Consider the following 22,578-nt stretch of genomic DNA (forward strand, 5'->3'; position numbering starts at 1 on the left):
CATTTCTCCATACCATGTCCCCACTTCGTCGTTCCATTTCGTTGTCCCCCACCCTTTCGGTCACCTATAAACAAAAAAACAAATTCAAAATGCTTTTACATTTTCAGAATTCAAAATATTTAAACATTTTGTACCGGACAAAATTGCACCGCTGGGAGGCTATCCTTTTACTACGTAGCGTAAAAGGAGTAATTCTAGTTATTATTTATATTATCATTATTAAAACAGTATTTTTATATTTAATTTATTTCTGCCCTGTCATGAAAAACCCACTCAACTTACATATTTTTCAAAATGTACTTTTTAGCTATTTGTTCTTTTGGGGACATGTGTATTCAGAATTTTGAAATTATAACTGAAAATATGAAATTCAAAATTAAAATATCACTCAACTGCAAGTCACAACTTTTCAATCGTACATAAGTGAAGCTGACGAGAAACAATGCGTACAGTGGCCCAAGCCTATGTCGTAATTACGACATAAATATGTCGAAATTACGACATACGTATGTCGTAATTACGACTTATGTCAAAATTTCGACATACGTAAGTCGTAAATACGACTTATTATGTCGAAATTTCTACATACGTATGTCGTAATTACGACATACGTATGCCGAAATTTCGACATAATGTCGTAATTACGACTTACGTATGTCGAAATTTCGACATAATAAGTCGTAATTACGACATAAAAATATATATTTCAGTGGCCCTAATAGGCTTTCGTAGTATGGTAGTCTTGTGGTAGACCAATATATTATTTATTTTAACAAGACTGACTGAATGCTGCTGTCGTCGTCGTGTCTTGTACGATTGCCAGGGAGTTGTTATAGTGTATTGCACACCAACAGCAACGTCAATTGCCGTGTTCATCGTGTGTAAAAGTCTTTAGGTAGGTAAGCACATTCGATTCAATACTATAATGTAAAATATTGTTCAGATCACGTTAATTTTTACTAAAACACACGTTACACCTACTAGACGACAAGCAGAAGTCGACTTACCACAACTACCTAAGTTCACCCTATGGCCTAGACGTTCGCAAAAACAACACAGACAACTTCTCTAGTGTAAACTGTATACTCTCGCGATAGAAAACAAAATTTCCGCAAAATATTGAACACGTTCGATCCAATACCATTATGTAAAGACCGTGTTTGGTTAGATCACTTTTTTCATTTTTAATAATACGTGCACCTGCTACATTAACACGACAGAGGCCTAACCCTACCGACGATCCCGTAAACAATTGGTCAACTACACCAACAAGGTATGCATTATGGAGCTCGCTTACCCTCTCGCGATGAAAAACAAAATGTCGGCAAAGTTTTTCTGACACATGCGCATATCAAAATTTTCTCCTAAAAACGACTTAAAAATGGTGGTAGGGGGTATATGTTTTATCGCGTACGTCCTACATTTCTCATCTAACATAAACAACAAACAATTCTTGCACAACTCCACCAGTTACTATGAGGAAAACATTATACCCACCGTGAGGCACCGTTTAGGAGCCTATTCGTTTACAAACCCGCTGCTCACTTTGCTCACACACACACACACACACACACATACATTTCATGTTCGAATTATCCTTGTGACCTTAAGGTCACAAAGGAACTAAAAATGGAAAATTTAAAAAGTTAGAAAAAGGTAGGTCTTGAGTCTCTCCTTAAAAATGGATAGAGAAGGAGACTGTCGGATCTCAATAGGGAGTGCATTCCATAGCTTGGGAGAAGCAGCTTGAAAGGACCTCTCTCCATATTTAGAACGAATTAAAGGGGTAGATAAAGTATATGGACATGAGGTGGAACGTAGACTTCGATAACATGTTGATGACTGGAGATGGACAAGATTGGTCAGTTACGTAGGCGATAAGTTGTGAAGGCATTTAATGAACAAGGATCTTAAATGTAATGCGCTGCCTTACTGGAAGCCAGTGAAGTGTTTTCAATGTAGAGGTGATGTGTTGAGTTTTCGGTATTTGTTTGACGAGACGTGGGGCAGTATTTAATTGAAGTTGAATTCGCTTGATCGATGCATATGGTAGTTTACATAAGATTCCATTACAATAGTCGATTCTAGATGTAACAAGAGAGTGCACAAGTTTCAATGTAGCTTCTTCGTTCAGAAACCGTCTGATATGCCCGATGTTTCTGATGTGGTAAGAAACAGATTTGCAAATGTTGGTTACATGTTTTTTAAGCGTCATTGTAGAATCAAATGTAACGCCGATGTTACGAACAGAAACAGATGGAACAATAGTGGTATCGCCAACACGAATGCAGAATGCATTCGGTAAGTTTTTTTCGATAGCGCGAGTGGATATACAATGCTTCTGTTTTACTAGTATTAAAACATAGCATGTTCAGTGCCAACCATGACTTGACATCATTTAAACATGCTTCCATAGATTGGATTGCATCGTCAAGTGACTCAGGCTTAAATGCTATGAATGTACAGTTGGGTGTCATCTGCATACATGTGATATCTGCATGCGTGTTTCGAAATGACATGCCCAAGTGGACAGATGTATAAAGGATAAAACTGTATTGACATTTACTGGCAGTTCGTTGGTGGGAGTTATTCGAAGCTTTGGGTTAATGGGAGACCTTGTCTCTAGCTGAGCTCAACTGTTAGTTCACCTACATGTTTTGTAAAGCTATCCATTGGTTTTACCTTGAATTGGTGTAGTATAATGTTAACATACAGCTTCCGTTTTCTTTTTTTTTGGTTTTTGCCGAGTAGCCTGTACGACCGTTGTCACGACTCAGGTTCTTTTCACTTTTTTTTATTTATTTACTTATTTATTGAACGAGGGTACGGCACGAGGGTTTAGCAACTTGTTCTGTTTCATGAAAAACACAAAAAGTAACATTCTTTTAAGACATCTAAACAGCTTGTCGTACCATTGCTAAAATTTTGTAAAAGTAGGCCTGTAAAATTAAGGGCATTTTAAAAGTGGTACTGCATGTTAATTCTATTCTTTAGTTGATTATTTTAATGTACGGGGTGTAATCCACACATTTACGTACTACTGAAGTCTGGGTTATATTACAATGTTAAGTGAATCTGCATGTTGATCATATTTCCAATTATTAATTATTATTAATTATTTATTATTATTTTTGTTCCCATTTTTTATTTGTTTTCTCAATGCAGCAACATATAAATTAAATAAAAATGAATAAAACAATTCTCGCTTATAGAAACAAACAACTGAATAATAATCGGTTGATTTAAAATAAAGAAATGTATTATTATTATTATTAAATAAAAATATTTGAGGGGTGAATTTTTAACATAATAATAATAAGTACTGGAGTACTATTCAGCGTTTTTAATATATTTCTAGGTTTCCTATTTCTACGTTTAATCGGCTCATGTCTCAGCCACAATATTTTGAGGACAATATTATTCACGAACCCAGTTAAACTTATTTACCAGCCTATTTCAACGTGCTAATTATTACATTTAGGCATAGTGTTTGCGGAAATAAATACCATTTTATACACATGCGCAGATCGATTCGCCAGCAGCGAGTCATCGCCGGCAGCAGCGAGCCATCGCCAGCAGAGAGATGTCACTGCAGCAAAACACTATTGTACCAACGCTGTTCTAATAATATATAGACAATGGGTCGTGCTCATATTATTTGTTATATTTTTATTATTCATTATTTTCACTTGACTCCCATAAATAATTTTGTTCGAAGAACATTTTATGCAGTTGTACTTCGCAGCACTTCACTTGCAATTTGCAATTTCTAGTTTTATAGCTAAAACTATCTGAAATAAAAATCTAATAAAAACCACCAACAATTAGGCCTACTTATGATTTTGTATTCCTATTTAAAAACTTAACAGCTTCAAAGCTGGAACAAAGACTGCCTTGCTGATCCGATCAAGTGCATTGACAATCAACAAAATTTCAAATAACTCAATCACTATAGTCAAAGAAATTTCTTTCTTTTTGATTTCTTTTAGGCCTATTTCATTTTCAAAAAAATATTAAAAACCAAATTTCTCCGACGCAATAATACTAATAATAATAATAAAATAATATTATTGTTATGATTATTACAATTATTATTATTATTATTATTATTATTATTATTATTATTATTATTATTATTATTATCATCATCATTATTATATAACATTACAGTATAATAATCTTCATCACAAAAAAGCAATCCACCAAAACAACAGAAAGTAATCAAGAAAATTTTTTTTTTTCTCATTTTAGAGAAAGTTGTTGTCTTGAATCGTGTTTTAAATGTGCAATCCAAAATTGTATTTAATATGTTGAAGTTTGTCGTTGATGTCTTGGGTAGCAGAAAATTAGTTTAGTACTTGATATATTTGGAATCATCGTTTTGACAGTGGCACATACCATAGGCCCAGACAGCATTATTTCTCTTTTTACTATAATCTATAAATTAAGATAGGCCTTCATAAATTGATGCTTTCTCAGTTGAATGCTTGTGTTTGTATGAATGGTTGGAAGGAGGATAAGCGCATACTACCGACATATTTCACAATACCAACTCGCATCCGTATTTATTCGAATAACTTTGACTAGCTTTGAATAAATGGTTCCCATGAATAAATGCCCCCTAAAAAAACTGTGAATAATAATAACAATAATAATAATAATAATAATAATAATAATTGTTATTATTATTATTTGAATATTAAAGGTATTAATTTACATTGCATTTGAATTGAAGGGGGGATGGTGTGGCCTCCAAAGAGAGCAAATTCGCTCAAATTCACACGAAAATGGTCCGAAAGATGTGACAGAATGTTTTTTAATTTAATTTATATTTCTAATATTGTATTAATTGTTCTCCCCGACGATATTTTGGGGTTGGGAGGAAAGAGTGGTGGCTGGTGTAAGATATATATTTTATTGTACCGGTATTTCATTCTAACTGCATTTCATGAGAAAATTTTAGCATTTCATTTTTTTATGTTTTATATACCCACCAAATATCATATTCTCATTGTAATGATTTTGTTGTATTAATAGATCTTCCTAGGAATTGAATAAAATAAATAAAAATAAAATATATATTGTATTTATTTTGTTTTTGTAGGCAACAGTGTGGAATTGTTTCCTCACGATTTTCTATTATACAGTACTTAATACTACTAGTGTAGCAAATATCAATTGAAAGTTTGTTTTGAAAGTCGTTACAAATACCACTAGACAACAGCTGGCCGTAACAGTGTAGGGTTCGTAGGCGGGAAGTTTGCTTAGGTCCGACCAATCAAAATGAAGGTCATTGCTTAAGCCAGATTGGAAGCCTAATTAGCATACGTCACCCTATATAAATGTATACAAGACTGACTGCATGCATTGCATTTGACTTTAGATGATAGCGGAGGCGATGTGGGTAACACAGCACTGTGTTGAAAACGGATACGATTATATTAAAATTGAATTGCATATAGCATTATTGGTGACACTGAATACATTATTTTTAAACATTTCTTAATCTATAAATCAAAGAATTAAATATACTTTTTCAAGTGCTAAAATGATTTCAATATAGGCCTACAAGATTTATTGATTCTGAATTCTCGAAATTCCAATTCTGTCATTTTACAACTCAAATGTGTCAGAACCCACTTTACCTATTATTATTTCCCTGTAAAGGTATATAGCTAGAACAACATAATATACAGTATACAGTTTTAAATAATTTACCTTGGCTCTTTGTTGATATACTGTATTCAGTAGTTTTGATAAATGAATGTTATTTCGTTGACGATTTCCTCATATGTTATTGTACTTGATTTTAACTGCATTTCATGAGCATTTCATTTTTTATATGTATTATATACCCGACAAGTATCGTATTCTCATTGTAATGGTTTTGTTGTATTAATAGATCTACCCGGAAATTGAATAAAATAAATAAAAATAAAATATATTGTATTTATATTGCTTTTGGAGGCAACAGTGTGGAATTGTTTCCTCACGTTTCTTTATTATGCAGGACTTTCCTACTACCAGTGAACAGTGAAAATCACTGTTCCCTACTACTACTTTAGTGTAACAAATATCAATTGAAGGCTTTTGTTTGGGAAGTCGTTACAAATACCACTATCCAATAGCTAGCCGTACAGTGTATTGTTCGTAGGCGGGAAGTTTGCTAGGTCCGACCAATCAAATGAAGGCCATTGCTTAAGCCAGATTGGAAGCCTAATTAGCGTACATCACCCTATATAAATGTATACGAGACTACATGCATTGCATTTGACTTTAGATGATAGCGTTGGCGATGTGGGTAACACAGCACTGTGTTGAAAGCGGATACGATTATATTAAAATTGAATTGCATATAGCATTATTGGTGATATTGAATATATTATTTAAAAAGTTTCTTAAACTATAGATCGAGAATTAAATATATTTTTTATCTTCAAGTGCTAAAGTGATTTTAATATAGGCCTACATTTTTTTTTTTAATTCTCGAAATTTCAATTCTGTCATTTTACAACTCAAGTGCGTCAGAACCCACTTTACCTATTATTATTTCCCTGTATACAGAACAACATATACAGTATACAGTTTTAAATTAATTTACCTTGGCTCTTTGTTGGTATACTGTATTCAGCAGTTTTAATGCATGAATGTTATTTCGGTGATGATTTCCTTATATTTTATTGGTGATCCGCTACACTAGCGGATCACCTCTTGTTATTCGCACGATATCTCAAAAACTGCCACGAGTTACGCACAATCGCTGTCAGAGAACATTTGGCTTGGTCTGGAATAGTCATGGTAAGCTTTTCAACGCGCTCAGTCATGTGTGACGTCATCTACGCGCAATTTTGCGTTTTTACATTATCGATAATATCAGCCTAACCAATTGCCATTTCGAAATCGTATTAAGTGAGCATTAACTTCGGGTTAATGTTGAATGTACTGTACCATAATTTGACGCGTGCGCTTCACTACGCGCGCGTCAAAATTTCAAAATGCTCAAAATTACTTTTTGACTAAACTAGAGCACGTTTTAGGCCATTTTGAGCATTTCAAATTTTTTTGAAATCTTCCACTACGCGCGCTCATTTTTATGTGCGCAGCACGTACGAAAGCTAGAAATTACGTTATTTTACATATTTTGGGTTCCTGACATTGTTTTCACAAATTTGCATTCTTTTCGGTCATCTTTTGGTCAATAGCAATGCCGTACGTGCGCATCAAACATAGGTATCTTTGTGCGTATTTTGCCGCTATACAGTGAAATTATGCTAAAATCAGACCTATTTTTAATCAGTTTTTATTACATATTCTGAAAGCACATAAGTTGTAAATATGATTTTATAGATCATAATGGCTGATCGGACATTGTGACGTCATCATATTGGCATCTGAATTCATAGAAAGTGAATTATAGCTATGACGTCATTTTTGAAAATACGCATTTGAGCGTATCTCGCTTATCCTTAGTCGATCGTCTTCCAACTTTGAGTATGTTATAGCTGAGACAATTCTCTTTCATATATTTGAAATCTTTTTACATTTTGATGACGTCATCATGGTCAAAAAATTGTTTTTTCTGACCCCCTCATTTCTCTTACTTCAAAACGTTGATGACCCCATATAATCTTAACCATTTGTCATTTCTAAATCATATTAGGTGGGCATAAGCTTCAGGTCAAGGTTAAATGTTATGTACCTTAATTTTCCGTTCGCGTTTTTTAGCGTGCACGTACGCGTGCGTCAACATTTATATATGCATAAAATAATGAATATTTTTAATCAGTTATAGCTCCTTAGGATGAAAGGTGACCCCCAATTTTTATTACATATTCTGAAAGCACATGAGTTGTAGATACGATTTTATAGATCATAATCGCTGATCGGACATTGTGACGTCATCATATTGCCATTTGAATTTTAAAAAAATTGAATTTTTATTTATGACATTATTACTTGTTATACTCGTTTGAACGTACTCCCTTGAACGTACTCCCTTATCTTGATTGATTGTCTCCCACCTGTGAGTATGTTATAACTAAATCAATTCTCTTTCGGGCGTGTCCTTTTATTTTTTATTTTGATGACGTCATAATGGTAAAAAAGAATGCTTTTTTGGAGCCTTCTCATCTTTCTTTGTTAAAAGATGTAAACACATTGAAAATAGAGGGCGGCAGACTGTATTTCGACACTATCAGACCGATAGTTCGTATACTGTAAAGGCAAAATTCGTGTGGCATTACCAACCAACAGGGGGTTTTAAATTAAACTTGACAAGGTTTAAATTCATGTGCTATTACCGTCGTCAGGCACGTCGTATAAGGTATTCGTACTTGTGCGTTAAAATTTTAAAATTGTTAATATCACTTTTCAGATAATATAAAGCATGTTTCAGGTCATTTTGAATATTCCAAAACTTTCCAAAATTTACGCGCCGGACGCTCATTTCCACGCCCACAGCACGTACTGAAGCTGGAAATTACGTTTTTGGTTACATGTGTTGGGTTTGTGAAACTGTATTAATACTCATTTCCACGCCCACAGCACGTACTGAAGCTGGAAATTACGTTTTGGTTACATGTGTTGGGTTTGCGACACTGTATTAATACTACCGTGCGCACAGACGTTAAGACGTATGTGTACACATTCGTAAGTCTTTAAAATGCTCAAAATTACTCTTTTCCTTTAAAATTCCTTTTAAAATGCTCAAAATTACTCTTTAAATAGAGCATGTTTTAGCATAAAATACTTTTCAATCAGAACCGTGCGTGCTTCGTGAGGGTCAAAGTAAGGCGGATCACCTAACTTGTCCTCAGTGACGAGTTCAAATCTAGTTGAATTTGTTTCTATCTGCATTTCATGAGAACATTTCAGCATTTCATTTTGTATATGTTTTATATACCCGCCAAGTATCGTATTCTCATTGTAATGGTTTTGTTGTATTAATAGATCTACCCGGAAATTGAATAAAATAAATAAAAATAAAATACCACAATTTTGAGTGAATTCTGTCATTAATTTATTCTGTAATTTAAAGGCATAAGTAGAGCAATATATAAAACACTTTCACAGGCCTTTTTTGAAAAATCTTTTGGAACATTGGCACACAATTTTGGCAATATTCTCAAGTTCAATTTCCAATCAATTTTAATTAATTTATTCATTAATCATGTAATTAAAACAACAAGACAAAAAAGGCAAAATTGCAATAAACAACCCTGATTAATAGGATAAGACATAAAAAGTAACAACTACAATACTTCCATGTGGGTCCCATAAAAACGATTTCAAATTGCACAGTCAACAGAGTAAGAACAAAGCACAGACGTCTAAAAAGCAATAATGCAATGGAATATTCAGTAAAGCTGGCCTGAACATGTTTTTAAAATTTGATATGCAGTGAGAGGCGTACTGCCATACCAAACAATCTGATGTCTGATGTTTACTGTCGCTTCATTATCAAAGTCAATAAGCTTACAGTGTACTGGTAGTATATTGCAACTCATCTTTTGTTTTCTCACTCTGGGCATATATCTACTGCGATTGGCTAAATATGGAAGAGCACTCATACGTCACGATGCAAAGCCTGGCTGCGCACAAGGCGGTAACAAGGACAATCTTTGCACTGCTGTTGTAGTAGTGATGAGAATTAGGTCATCATTGTAGTCTTTGTGGACGTGATTTGAAGCATTAACAAGACTAAAAAAACAATCAAAATCGTATTTTTTCTGCTTATTTTCATGGCTTTTGTTCCAAATACAAGTTCACCTCATTAATAAAGATCGGTTGTTAGTTTCAAACAAAGGAAATATTTATGCATTGTAAGGCGCCATAAAATGAGAGTGGAACTTAATTTATCGATAAACCCAATATTTTCGCTTAAACGAGAATTTAGGTCTGGTACCTAATTTCTTGATGGTACCTGAATTTTCGTGAACCGGCAGCCGGCACAATCCCCAGTTATTTAGTCCAGTAGAAATAAGGTTTAACCCCCAAAAAATTGCAACAAAAGGTTTTTCAACGGATTTTGGTAGTATTGAGTGTGCTAAATAACATAAAAAAAAGTCTTACAAAATCCGACCACCGGAAAGTGTTTTTTTCCAAGATGGCCGCCAAAATGGCGGCCATACCATAAAACTGCCACAAATTGTGCTATAATCGCGATCTTTTTAAAACAATATCAGGTATTTTGGGTCAGTAAATCATTTCAGACAAATTTAGAATGTGATATCATCAATATAAATCAATTCAAGATGATGTCCAAGATGGCCGCCATGTATAAACAACCATAAATCAGTATTTACTATAGCAATTTTTAGTGCCGTTGTTTTAAAATTTTAAATTAAATCAAAGAAAGTTGCCATCTAAGATTTTATTGATTAACAGTTATACAACAACGGTCTTAAATTACATTTTAAATAAGTTTTACAATTTCTATATATATATATTTATTGTTAAGGCAAATTTTAAAGGTTTTAAGTATTATTTCAATTGTTCATTATTATTTTATGTGTAATCGGAATAGTGCATTAGGAGACCTACATGATAGTGATTTGGTTCACTTTTAGGAATCCTGTCTCGGCCTGTTTCAGATTTTTTATGCTTTTATTTTGTTGTATTGTAATCGGTTGTTGTTTTTTATGTATTTTATTGAGACAAAATAAATGAAATGAAATGAAATGAAAACAAGGAGGCTGGAATTATAGGACCAGGCTTACTATATTTAATGTCTTGTTTACGATAAATCATTAGTCATCTGATTCAATTTCTTCCTCTTCATCATCTATTACTTTCTCTATATTCTCACATCCCTCAAGTTGACAGGCTCCACAGGCTGATGTGCATGCCAACCCATAGCGTCTGCAACTGCAATGTGGTGTTTTACATCCAGTAGTGCAATTGCAATGGATGATTTTTAAAAGTTCATCTGGAGCAGATTCATCATTGTCATGATTGGCAAAAACTGGTTTTCAAGAAGCTTCCAACCCCACTTTGTAGCATCCATGTTTCGTTCAATCTTAATCCACTCCATAACATGGAAGTAGACCCTTAAACTATGAAATTTAGTGGCAGATGAAGTTGGAGGTAGTTGCTGAGGCGTCACAAACGATTTACCCCTAACAACTTTCTTGTTAAAGAGCTTACATCTAAAGCTATCAAGTGAATCAATGGATTCAGCCCCAAACAGGATAGCCATAGCCTTTCTTCCAAATTCAACAATTACATCACTGTTTTGATTTGGCCGACTAAATGCTTCAACACATAATCTAAGAATCTTATTCCCCTCCACCAATTTCTGGAAAGCTGCCTACTTTACCGATGCCAAAAATGCAAGATGTTGAAGCACAACCCGTAAAAGCATGTATGAATGGCAATGCAAGGCATAATTTATTTCCAAAGGCGGATTTTATGCGGGTAACATTTATTACCCTTGTATCCTTTGTCTTGTCCGACCTGAAGTAAACCTCTCGTTTGTCTGTATTGACATGATAGAGAAGAAGAACTAAAAAGTCTGTATCTTCTCCAATTAAAGTTACAGTATGATGATGGGAAATGTCTACTGCTGCTAACGCTATATCCACATCAGCATCGTTCTTTGCATGTATTACAGGACAATTTCTTTTCTGAAGTTCAGCAGAGAGCATATTGATAAACTTCTGCTTGTTATCATGCCTCGAAAAGAACTCATCCTTTTTGCCAGCAAACTCTGTATTAGCTGTAAAGTTTACAACTGGGTGGATATTCTGTCCTCTTCTTTGATGGGTATTGTCTTTTATAGAAGGAGTCCCATCATAACTACCAAATACAACAGTTGCCAATCCATAATTTCTCCTGACGAACCTGTACAATTGTGCCGTAACTGTCTCCTCTCTTCCATGGTAAGCGATGTAAAAGGGAGCCTCCATCTAGAACATAACATTCAGTTTCCGGTACAGTGTCATATATTGCTTTAATTGACAGCTTTTTTTGCATGATCTATAACAGCTTGAACAAATTGTGGTTTGTTGGCCTTCCTAAAAATGTTTTTAGTTTCAAAAAGTGATGGTGGAAACGGACTAAGTTCATACCTCATTACATCTTCTAATGTAAGATCTCCCGATAGTGACACAACAAGGAATCTTTGGAATAGAATGGCAGGGTCAATGGTTCTATCAGGAGCAACTTTAATGGCTTTTTCATCTCCAAGTGTTTTGGCTTTATCTTTTCTTTTAAATGGATGTGTGAAAGCAGGCATTCCAGTCATCTTTTTAATGATGGCTTTCCCAACAGATTCATACTGATCAACATTTACATCTGTTTCAGCCACAACACCATTGATTATGTTCCTTAAACATGAATCTGAAGAAAAGGGTGTACACTCAGTTAGTTTTGTCTGAATTTTTTTTACATCAGATATGTCTCTGCCGATCCTTGCTTTAGTGCACTCTTTATGCTGCTCACTGGTCACATATGACACATTGGTGAATTCCTGCATCACCTGGTTGTATTCTGATGCAATTGGCCTCGACATCGTCCACAACGCCCTCAATTGTTCGGATAGTCCACTCCCACGTGTTAGGCCTCTTGTACTTTTCAATGATCTCATCAATGTCTGTTCAATAACTAGATCACAACTGAGGCCTCCCCAAAATGTGTTGCTACGGCGAACAACGTTGAGGCCATTGACAAATTTTTGAAAAGTATCAGGACATTTGTGTTCTAATTTGGACATCTGCTGAACATAGTAATATGCTGACCTCAAGTAGTTAAAGTGTCCAGCTGCTGCAAATATTGGAAGACAGTCAGTAACTGCTTTCAAGTGCATTGACCAACAACCCGTGCGATCTGCTTCGATCAGTGATCTTGCAATTTGTAACATTTTTTGGTAATTGAGCCACAAGTGACTCGTCTTTGATCTACTATTTAGATCCATCTTCATTTGGTCTAGCTTTTTTTGAACCTTGTGAATTACTTCAGATGTGGTAAGTTCCTCTAACTTAATCTCACCAGCCAACAGCAAGGAATACATCTTCTCTGACTGGTTTACCAATGATGCAAACTCATTGCTGTTTTCAGCAATTTCAGATGCAATCATATGATTAAGACATTTATCAACTAGTAAATGTCCACGGAATGCTCTCTGCACTGACTTTCCAGACATCATGTGGACAACAGCATTTTCGCCATAGACAACTTCAAAAATATTTTGAAGCCCACTGCCTTCCATTAGCTTTCCATTAGCTTTCCAATAGCTCCAAGTACATTCATGAACATGTGGAAACAGCCCAACATCAAGACGACATCTTTCAAGTTACTGCAATTTATAATAATCTCTACAGCCTTCCAATAAAGTGGTTGGTCGATTGTAATTATTGGCAACATGCCGTGTTTGGCTGTAAGGCTGAAAACAAACTCTAAAGTTGAAAGAATGCATGATTTATCTCCAGAGTACATGTCGATCATTGGCAAGAATACAATAGATGATTGGCCAGGGTGTTTTTTTCCTTGATGAAAAGAGTACATCATGCCTTGCCAATTGGGTGTTGGCTGTTTGAAACTAAGCGAGAGTTCCCATAGAATATCAACTGCTCTATCAAAAACATCAGGTTTTGGAAGTTCTTCAAATATTATCTTACGATGTGCATTGCTCGAAAATCGATAATCTGAGATGGGAATCCTTGCCTTTTCAAGTATGTTTAACTCAGATAATTTTTGTCTTGCAATTATTTTACTGGTCTTCTGTCCAGGTGTCAATGCTGCAATCATGCCCATTCCATGGAATGTTCCTTTTCCGTCTAATGTTATGATATTGTGATCAACATTATCTCCAGCAAATAGTAAGGAACTTGCTTTGTCTTCCATGTTACTTTTGTCACAGAGAAAATCTAAAGGAAGGCAGTTAGCAGCATTTGTTTCAAACCTTAGTACTTAGTAGTACTGAGACTATCTACAAGGAACCTGGATCGAGTCATATGATGTACCTGAACTGCAAGGCCAACTTGAAGGGGTGCAAGTACCTTTCGAGGTCGGGTTCCCTGAATTATTGCTTGACCTATGCTTGCAACTTTTCTGTTTTTGTTTTTGAAAGTAAACATAGAATCTAGGAATGTGCGGAGACTTATTGGTAAGTAGTTATATGCGGAATCCACTTGAAGGTTACCAAGAATTGGATAGTTGTTGGTGTCAGATGGGATGTTGGATTTGATGTCAGGTTTTATGAGCCGTGCTGCTGTCTCTATTATAAGTTTCTTTTCGTGTTCATCATTACAACCCCGCCTCTCATAGTATGACCTATTTAAAGTGAAGTGTAAAAAAAATAACTTTTAATTTTTTTATTTTTTTGCTGAATATAATTATGATTCGTACCATTAGTTGCAATATGATTCATGTAATCGGTACAATGTAAAATATTCTGACCTTAGAATTTGAGATGTCTTCTCCCTCATTGTAACTATATCGTTAAGTCCTTCGCCCTCTGAAATGTAGATACTACTCCCATATCTTTCCTTGTGTTTGCTCTTGAGGTAGTAATTGCCATAGGAACACGACTCTTCAAAGTCTAAGAATTCGTGCATTTTTCCTGTTTTTAAATGATTAAAATCAGACTTTTTATTAATTAAAAACATATATTTAATTTATAACAATAATTGTTATTTTTCATTTAATATGATTCAAAAAATGTACAAACCTTTAAGGTCAGAAAATGGACAGTTGTTCCTCATCATTTTCCTCAAAGAAAGAGCACATTTTCAGAAAAGCCTGTTCCTGGTCTGGATTCTTTGGCCTTCCTAAATTAGGGCGTTTTGTCTCTGGTGGTGGTGGTGGAATTGGTATATCTCGGCCAGACCTGAAATTTATGCTACATTTTTTATGGTACAAGCAGTCTGCTGCGTGTAGGTCATTTCCATAGTACTCGATTCGAGCTTTAACAGTGATGCTCCAGTCATCATTACGAATGTTACAGCATTCTATAATTGACGTCACAAATGTATCTGTCTTAACACAACAGTGATCGGAATTACCAAGCACGATGCCATTACCACAAAAGAGGCAATCAGTTTTGCTATCAAAGGAACCAGTAGCTAGTCTGGCACTTCTCTTAATAGTTGGTCTAGTGGGTTCTGCTTTCTTTTTAAGCTAATGCAAATATAAAATAAGTAATTGTCAATAATATGTTGAAGATATAGCAAACATGTGCACACACATTTATTATGCAGACACAAAGAAAAGAGCATGAAAAAGTTGGCCACAATCAAAACTTCAATTTAGATCCCTGCTGTTTCGGCACTGCAGACGCAATAACGATGAAAATAACTGAATGAAATATATCAGTAGAATAATCTTAACAACAACTAACTGAATGAATAATATTTTACTTACCTCAGTAGGGTTTGTGAATTTTTTTCGACAACTTGTGTGCACAAACTGCCCAGCATTGACAAAAACACTGTCTCCTCTTTTTGCACTGGCTGCATATATACCATCTGCACCTTTTTGTCGAATTTTGACTACATCACTTCCCTCATTTAGGCCTATATATATCCGATTCACCACTGACATCCATTATTATTAAACTTCAGTGCCCACTCTAAACACGATGATGATGATAATAACAATAATAACAATAATAATAATAATAATATTAATAATTATAATAATATAAACTCTTAAACTATAAGATTATTCCATATTCTACTAAATACATGTAAGCCTACCTTTCATTTTCATGTGTATGCTTACTAGGCTAAAAATGGCCAGGCTGAGTTACTGTTGCAAAAAATACCTAGGCCTAGCCTAGACCTAGGACTAGCCTAGCCATTGCCATATAAACACAGGTTTTTTGTTATCAAACATCTCTGAATGTGTCCTTAGTATATTAATATTCATAGTATTAGAATACCAAATTACAAAATAAGTATTTCTCTATAAGGATAATTTGACTTACCTCTGAACATAATGCCTACACCTGTCTCTTATACACATCTCATTTATTGATGCCTCTTTATTCATGTTTACCGTGTTGAGTGTTACTTTTCTAAATTTGTTAATGTCAAATATATTGACAAAAGACAACTTAGCCAATCAGAAAGCTTAAAGCAGGTTATTCCAAGACTTGTTCACATACATTAAATAAGATAGCGAAAATGTTAAATGATAAATAAAGCGATGCTGGATGTTTTTTACATTTACATACATTATTAACAAATAACAATGCTAATGTAGTTATTACATATTTATGGCTGTTTATACATGGTGGCCATTTTTCACGCCATTTTTAATTTATCCATATTGGTCAGATCACATTCAAAATTGTCTCAAATGACCTGTTGACTCATAAAACTTGATATTGACGATAAAAACCGCAATTACAATACAATTTGTAGCCGTTTTATGATATCTTTAAAAAAACCACTTTCCGGTGGTCGGATTTTGTAAGACTTTTTGTATGTTATTTAACACATCTAATGCTACCAAAATCCGTAGTAAAACCTTTTGTTGCAATATTTTGGGGGTTATGCCCTTTTTTGAGCTATATCTACTCTACTAATTATGATTTGTGCGCCGGCTATGAGCCTCAGGTAAAATAATTTTTTAATCTGGCCTCAGCCAAGGCCCCATGGGACTAGCCCAGTCGAAATTTGAAAAGCATACTTTAAACGTTGTAAATCACGATGTTTTGACGTCTACATAAACATTGTTAGACTACAGATAAATTCTATACTGTATTACACTCCTAGTAGCCTGAGAACGATTATCACTTTAGCTCAACAACCTTTTTCGAAGTTCAAACGAGGCATCAACCATGGAAATCACGCAACCTTCGCCGAACATAAACAAGGGCAAGAAGGAAGAACTGTATGTAGTGTTTTTGCAGTAGACGTTTGTCCAACGAGAATAACTAACTGAATGTAATTTTCTCTCCCTTAACACTGCAGACAATGATCACGATTAAATTTAACAAATTGAAGTGTAAATATAAAGTGATAATATTTTGAAACGTTTTTGTGTGTTTACAATAAAGATAAAGTTGTCTACCGATATCATATCTATGTTTGTTTTTTTCGCATCATCATACTAAAAAATACTCTACAATTTACTTGCCGATTTAATTGGGTAGCCTAAAACATTACATGGGTTGCCCAAAGACATGAATTAATTAAAAATCAGGGTCGGTCGGTATTTTTCCAGTTGGTCTATTTATCTTTTACTTGGATTTTTTCCAATTTCACAATGATGCGGCGGCAGCGACAGAAACTTAACTTTCAGATTGCGGTACCTATGATCGCACTCTCACTGATATCATGTTGCATCCAGTGCACCCATCATCCAAAACCAACTCCCTCCATTCATTGCACATACATTATAAGTTTGAAGTAGAAATGACATGAGTCAGCGAAAACGAACCTCGCTTTTCGATTTTTGAATCAAAAAGCAAACAGGTGTTACTCCGTCAGTAAACGTGACATTCAACTGACAAGTACACAAAGTTGCTGTAAAACCTTAAAAAACTAAATTTATCTCTACGGAAAAATGTTCCGGCCGATGGAAATTGTTTTTTTGCAGCTGTGAATGATCAGTTGATCAGACTTAGCCTTCCACCATATCCACCTACAAAACTGCGCCAGGATTTGATTCTTTTTTTGAAAAAACTATTAAGTATTGAAACATAATTTGCAATTGCTCATTAATTAGTGTGTAGACACTATCCTACCGTATATGGAATGTGGCCCTTCTTTTCTATTTCGTAGAACTGAAGAAATATTTCTATGAGTTGGTAATGAAGTTGCATGCTGAAGTTGCACATATGGAATAATTTGTTTATGTAGACAAAATAACCGTATATTACTTATTTTTGAAGGACACTTCCGATCCTCTTGCGGATCTCATTACTCCGAAATACCTGACAAACATGAGTAAAGTCGGTACATGGGTCGATGCTGTGGCCGTTCAGGGTACAGAATGATTGGTAGAAATATAGATATTATGACAAGTCAGGAAAAGAGCATGAAACAAGGTTACCTCATTAATAAAATCCAATGTTCACCAAAAGTGTCGTCAGATCATTATCACCACATCTTCTCCGGCATACTGGAGAATGTCATTATGTTAGTTTAGAACCAGGTTAGTAGCATTCATAAATATCTCATTCTCATATGTTTAGTACTAAGTATGTTTGATAATATATTATTTATTATATATTTTTTTTAAATCTCGCATCATACTAGCCAACTGTCCCGACTGCTGATAAAACAATGTATGTGCATAATGTAAATAATAATAGTAATATTAACACACATTTTACTATTTTGACACATCATTAATTAATCATACAACAGCAGAACAACACGCTGTGTACCGCACCGACAATAGCAGTTCACTGTCGCAGACAATTTTGAGATATCGTGGGATTAGGAATCTGGGACGATTGCTAAACCATGTGATCGAAAGCCCCACGATGACTTCTTGTCGTACTACACCGAGTAGCATTGCTAGATGAGAGAATTCATTATCTTTTAGGCCAAATAATACAAAAAAACAAAAAACATGTTTCTCGTCTAAACTTTTGAGCAGGTACATAATAAGGTGAAGTTTATAATTTTGACATTTTCTAAAAGGATTTTCGACTAAAAAAACAAATGATGTATTCATTATACCCAATCACTCACGAGCTTAATGCAGAAGAGGTAACAGATTCCAGCAGTAGTAGTACTAGAAGCAAACAGAAAGCAGACACAACGTTGACCCTTTAAGCATGAAAAACAGTCAAGAAATTATTGTGAAACTTTTCCCAGATACAAACCTGGAAAAAATCCACCACTTCCAAATATGCCGGGAAAATATGAGTACTGAAATCAGACATGCAGAAAAGAGCCGAATTAAGGCCACAAGAATAATAATAATAATATGTCGTTCTTATATAGCGCTTCATGCCTTTACAAGGCCTCCAAGCGCTTCACATTACTACCACGGTCATTGGATCAAACACATATGGAACACATTGAACACCAAATTAAATTAGTAAATGAAATTATAATATCATTCCATAATATTGCAGCTAGTAATCAGCGCAGTTGTGTTGGAACCTACCAGGTACCCAATTGTACTCCTGGGTGGAGAGAGGCAACCGTAGATAAAGTGCCTTGCTCAAGGACACAAGCGATTTGCACAGCCAGAGTTCCGAACCCCCGACCTCAAGGTTGGGAGTCCAAGCCACAACCGATGTGCCAACAAGGAAATGTTTAATCACCAGTGGCTCACGAATAAAACATAGTTATTCTGAGAAAAGTGGTCATTGGTGGTTAGTTTATGTTAAGGGTGAAGGCCGCTACTGCTTGATATGCAGAAAGTATCAAGCAAAGAACATGCGCAACAAGTCAGAACAATTCTTAACAGTGGCATCAGTACGTCTGAAAACAGATGAAATTACTGGACACAGGGATGGTGCCAGACACCAGGATGCTATTATGTCTGAAATTATGAACAGACTGTCCATTTTCAAACATGAACTGGATGGAGAGGCAAAAAGTTAGCGAAGATGTTCTATTTTCAGATTTTTACGTGCAGTACTGGCTTTCATGTGAGTGTATCGCTAACAAGAAAATGTTGTCACTCCTAAGTCTACTAAAGCACCTAGGGCTGACTAAAATGAAACATTTTCACCATCGATCAACCGGGATTCAACGTGAAATTGCAATAACGATTGGGAAGACGATTCAAAATAAGGTGACCAATAGGGCAAGAAGCGCTAGAGTGTATGCCCTTATGTGTGACGACTCTTCAGACAGTGCACAAATGGAGCAAATGATTACTTTCATTCATTACTTGATGAGAAACCTGGTAGTACTAGCATAGTACTACTGGGTGTCTCATCAACTAGAGTGTATGCCCTTATGTGTGACATGAGGTGTTGCTACCCTTTAAAAATTTTCCTGATTTCCAACCATCTTTTGGGACATTAGGCCTTTCTCTGGTAATTGCTCTTTAATTGGATTATAATCATAGCTTTTGTAATTTATTGCCTATGCAAGGTCAGCTATACTATACTATACCATAGGTATGCCTAGGTTATTTATTGACAATTTGCTGAAAAACTAATTAACATTTCGGCTCTCTCTTTTGATATTGAGTTTGATTGTCAGTTAAGGTCAGTGCAAAGTGAGGTTCCTCAACCCGTCAGAGCTATTGCTGAAACGGGTATTGTGGTAAAGGGAATGGTAACAGCATGACGACTCTTCAGACAGTGCACAAATGGAGCAAATGATTACTTTCATTCAGTACGTTGATGAGAAACCTGGTAGTACTAGCATAGTACTACCAGGTTTCTCATCAACGTACTGAATGAACGTTGATGAGAAACCTGGTAGTACTAGCATAGTTCAAAGTAAATTTTTGTTTATTGCAAATGTGATGGAGGATGCCATCTCTCCCGATGCTGAAACGCTTCATCAAGTTCTAACATCTCAATTTGATAAACTTCATCTGCCTATCGAAGAAATGTCAGGACTTGTCACAGATGGAGCTGCGGTCATGACCGGGAAAAGGAACGGCCTTGGTGCCAGACTAAAAAGAGAGCATCCCAACTTGCTGACGGTGCACTGCATCTGTCCTCGTCTGGCTCTAGCATGCGCAGACGCAACTGATGAATTGAAACCGATCCTGAACGCGCACACCTGGCTTACACAGCTATGGAAGATGTTTGAATACTCTAGCAAGAAGACATCAATGTTCCTGAAAATGCAAACGAACATGAGAGCAGTTAATCTGACTACACAACCTGTAAGAAAAAAGTTGGCAAAAAGGCTTAAACAAGCTTGTAAGACAAGGTGGATGTCTTTTGATCAGGCCGTCAAGGCAGCATTTGATGAGATAATTGCAATCCTGCACACCCTAAAAAAACTAGAAGAGAAAGATGCAGTTGCCTCTGGCCTCTATAAAAAGATGAACACACTGTTATTCTCGTATCAGTCTGGTATATTCACAAGTCTGTTTTACCTGTGCTGTCATCTTTAAGTCTTGCATTCCAAAGAGGGTACCTGAACTTCAGCAGATTAGGCTCACTTGTAGAGGCAGTTAAAGATGAGCTGGACAGTCAACAATAATACGCCTGTTCATAATTTGTCAGATGACTTGAAACAAGGTGGTCGTCTTACTGGACATGTAGAATGACGAAGCTAAGGAAAAAATGAAAACGCTGCTTAGACAGTATGTGGATTCTCTCAAGAGGAATATCGATGACAGATTTGCAGATTCAATCCCACTCCTGTGCCAACGCCATTCTAAACCCGCTGCATATTCCTCAGAGGAACTCACCTTTTTTCGCCCAATATGGACAGGATGAAATATTGTTGATTGCAGAGCATTATTACCCCAATGACAATGCAGCTGGTGAAGCACTACTTGCGGAATGGGGGAAGCTAAAGTATGACCTTCTTGATTGGGCCAAGACACATCTTCCCCAAGAAGTCAGAGAGAGAGAGAGAGAGATGGAAAGAAAGAATAAAGCCATCATCCTAACTGCATTGGAGTGGACGTTAGAGAGGCTTCTCAGAATGCGGTCTGTTTATCGAGTAGTCTTCCCTTACCTGTTCTCAATAGCTAATTTAATTATGAGCCTCCTTATTTCCAACGCCTGACCAGAGCGCGGATTCAGCAAATGAAGTTTATAAAGAATAGACTGCAAACTCGCCTGACCAATCAAATGCTAGAGGCACTTCTTGCAATTTCAATCAATGGCCCTGAACTTTATACTGCAGCTTGTGACAACACTATCCATGAAGCTGTGAGTAAATAGATGACCAAGAAAAAACAGATGAAGCTCCCTATGCACTACTAGTACGGCAGCTTAGCAGATGGATATGGACATTAAGGACAAAAGCACCATTTTTTTTTAACATGCTCCTTATGGTCATAGCATTTAATTTATGGTAGGAACCACCTCATCCGAGGTCATTATGGCGGCCATCTTGGATTTTAAAATGGCCGCCTAATAAAACCTATGTTTATCTATATCTCCGCTTCTAAACCACTTGGAATTATAATTCTAATGTCTGAAACTATTTTTATATGGTCAAGGAATACCATCATACAATTTTTTACCCGGTCAGATTGACACAAAGAGGTCATTTAAGGTCAAATACTGTATGGTATCTTAAAATTACATAGTTGTCATATTTTACATTAGAACCATACCCAGACTCTCAGAATTCAAAATCTTTACTATGAACTACAATATTTCATTCGAGGTCATTTTGGTGGCCATCTTGAATTTCAAAATTGCTGCCACGCAAATCCTATATTTATCAATACATCGGTTTTTAAACCACATTAATGAGAATTATGATATCTAAAATTATATTTCATGGTCGAGGATTTATAACACTTGTGACATGGTCAGATGGTCATTAAGGTCATAAAAGGCCATTTAAGGTTATTCAATGTATAAACCATACCATTATCATTTTTTACCTGGTCAGATTGCCACAAATAGGTCATTTAAGGTCATTCAAGGTCAAATATTGTATGGTATCTTAAAAATTATGTAACTCATGTTTTACATTACATTAGAATCATATCCATACTCTCAGAATTCAAATGTTT

General features: G+C 35.5%; 2 protein-coding genes across 2 annotated transcripts in view; one reads left to right on the plus strand and one right to left on the minus strand.

Moving 5' to 3' along the window:
- Positions 1-22,578, minus strand: part of LOC117119925 (uncharacterized protein C20orf194-like) — a gene marked incomplete at its 5' end in the record, with an annotated part of 127,503 nt that overhangs the window by 6,874 nt on the left and 98,051 nt on the right.
- On the plus strand, positions 19,881-21,880 carry LOC117119926 (zinc finger MYM-type protein 1-like). Its single transcript, XM_033264907.1, has 2 exons — positions 19,881-20,299; positions 20,352-21,880. Exon 2 carries the CDS (start codon positions 20,389-20,391, stop codon positions 20,989-20,991), a length of 603 nt encoding a protein of 200 aa, XP_033120798.1. The 5' UTR covers positions 19,881-20,299; positions 20,352-20,388; the 3' UTR covers positions 20,992-21,880.

Source organism: Anneissia japonica, unplaced genomic scaffold, assembly GCF_011630105.1.
Source record: "Anneissia japonica isolate Jap-2015-1 unplaced genomic scaffold, ASM1163010v1 scaffold87_len186233_cov173, whole genome shotgun sequence".
Taxonomy (NCBI): Eukaryota; Metazoa; Echinodermata; class Crinoidea; order Comatulida; family Comatulidae; genus Anneissia; species Anneissia japonica.

Coding starts and splice junctions, on each gene's coding strand:
- LOC117119926 (XM_033264907.1), top strand. CDS start 20,389: ATGGAGGATGCCATCTCTCCCGATGCTGAAACGCTTCATCAAGTTCTA.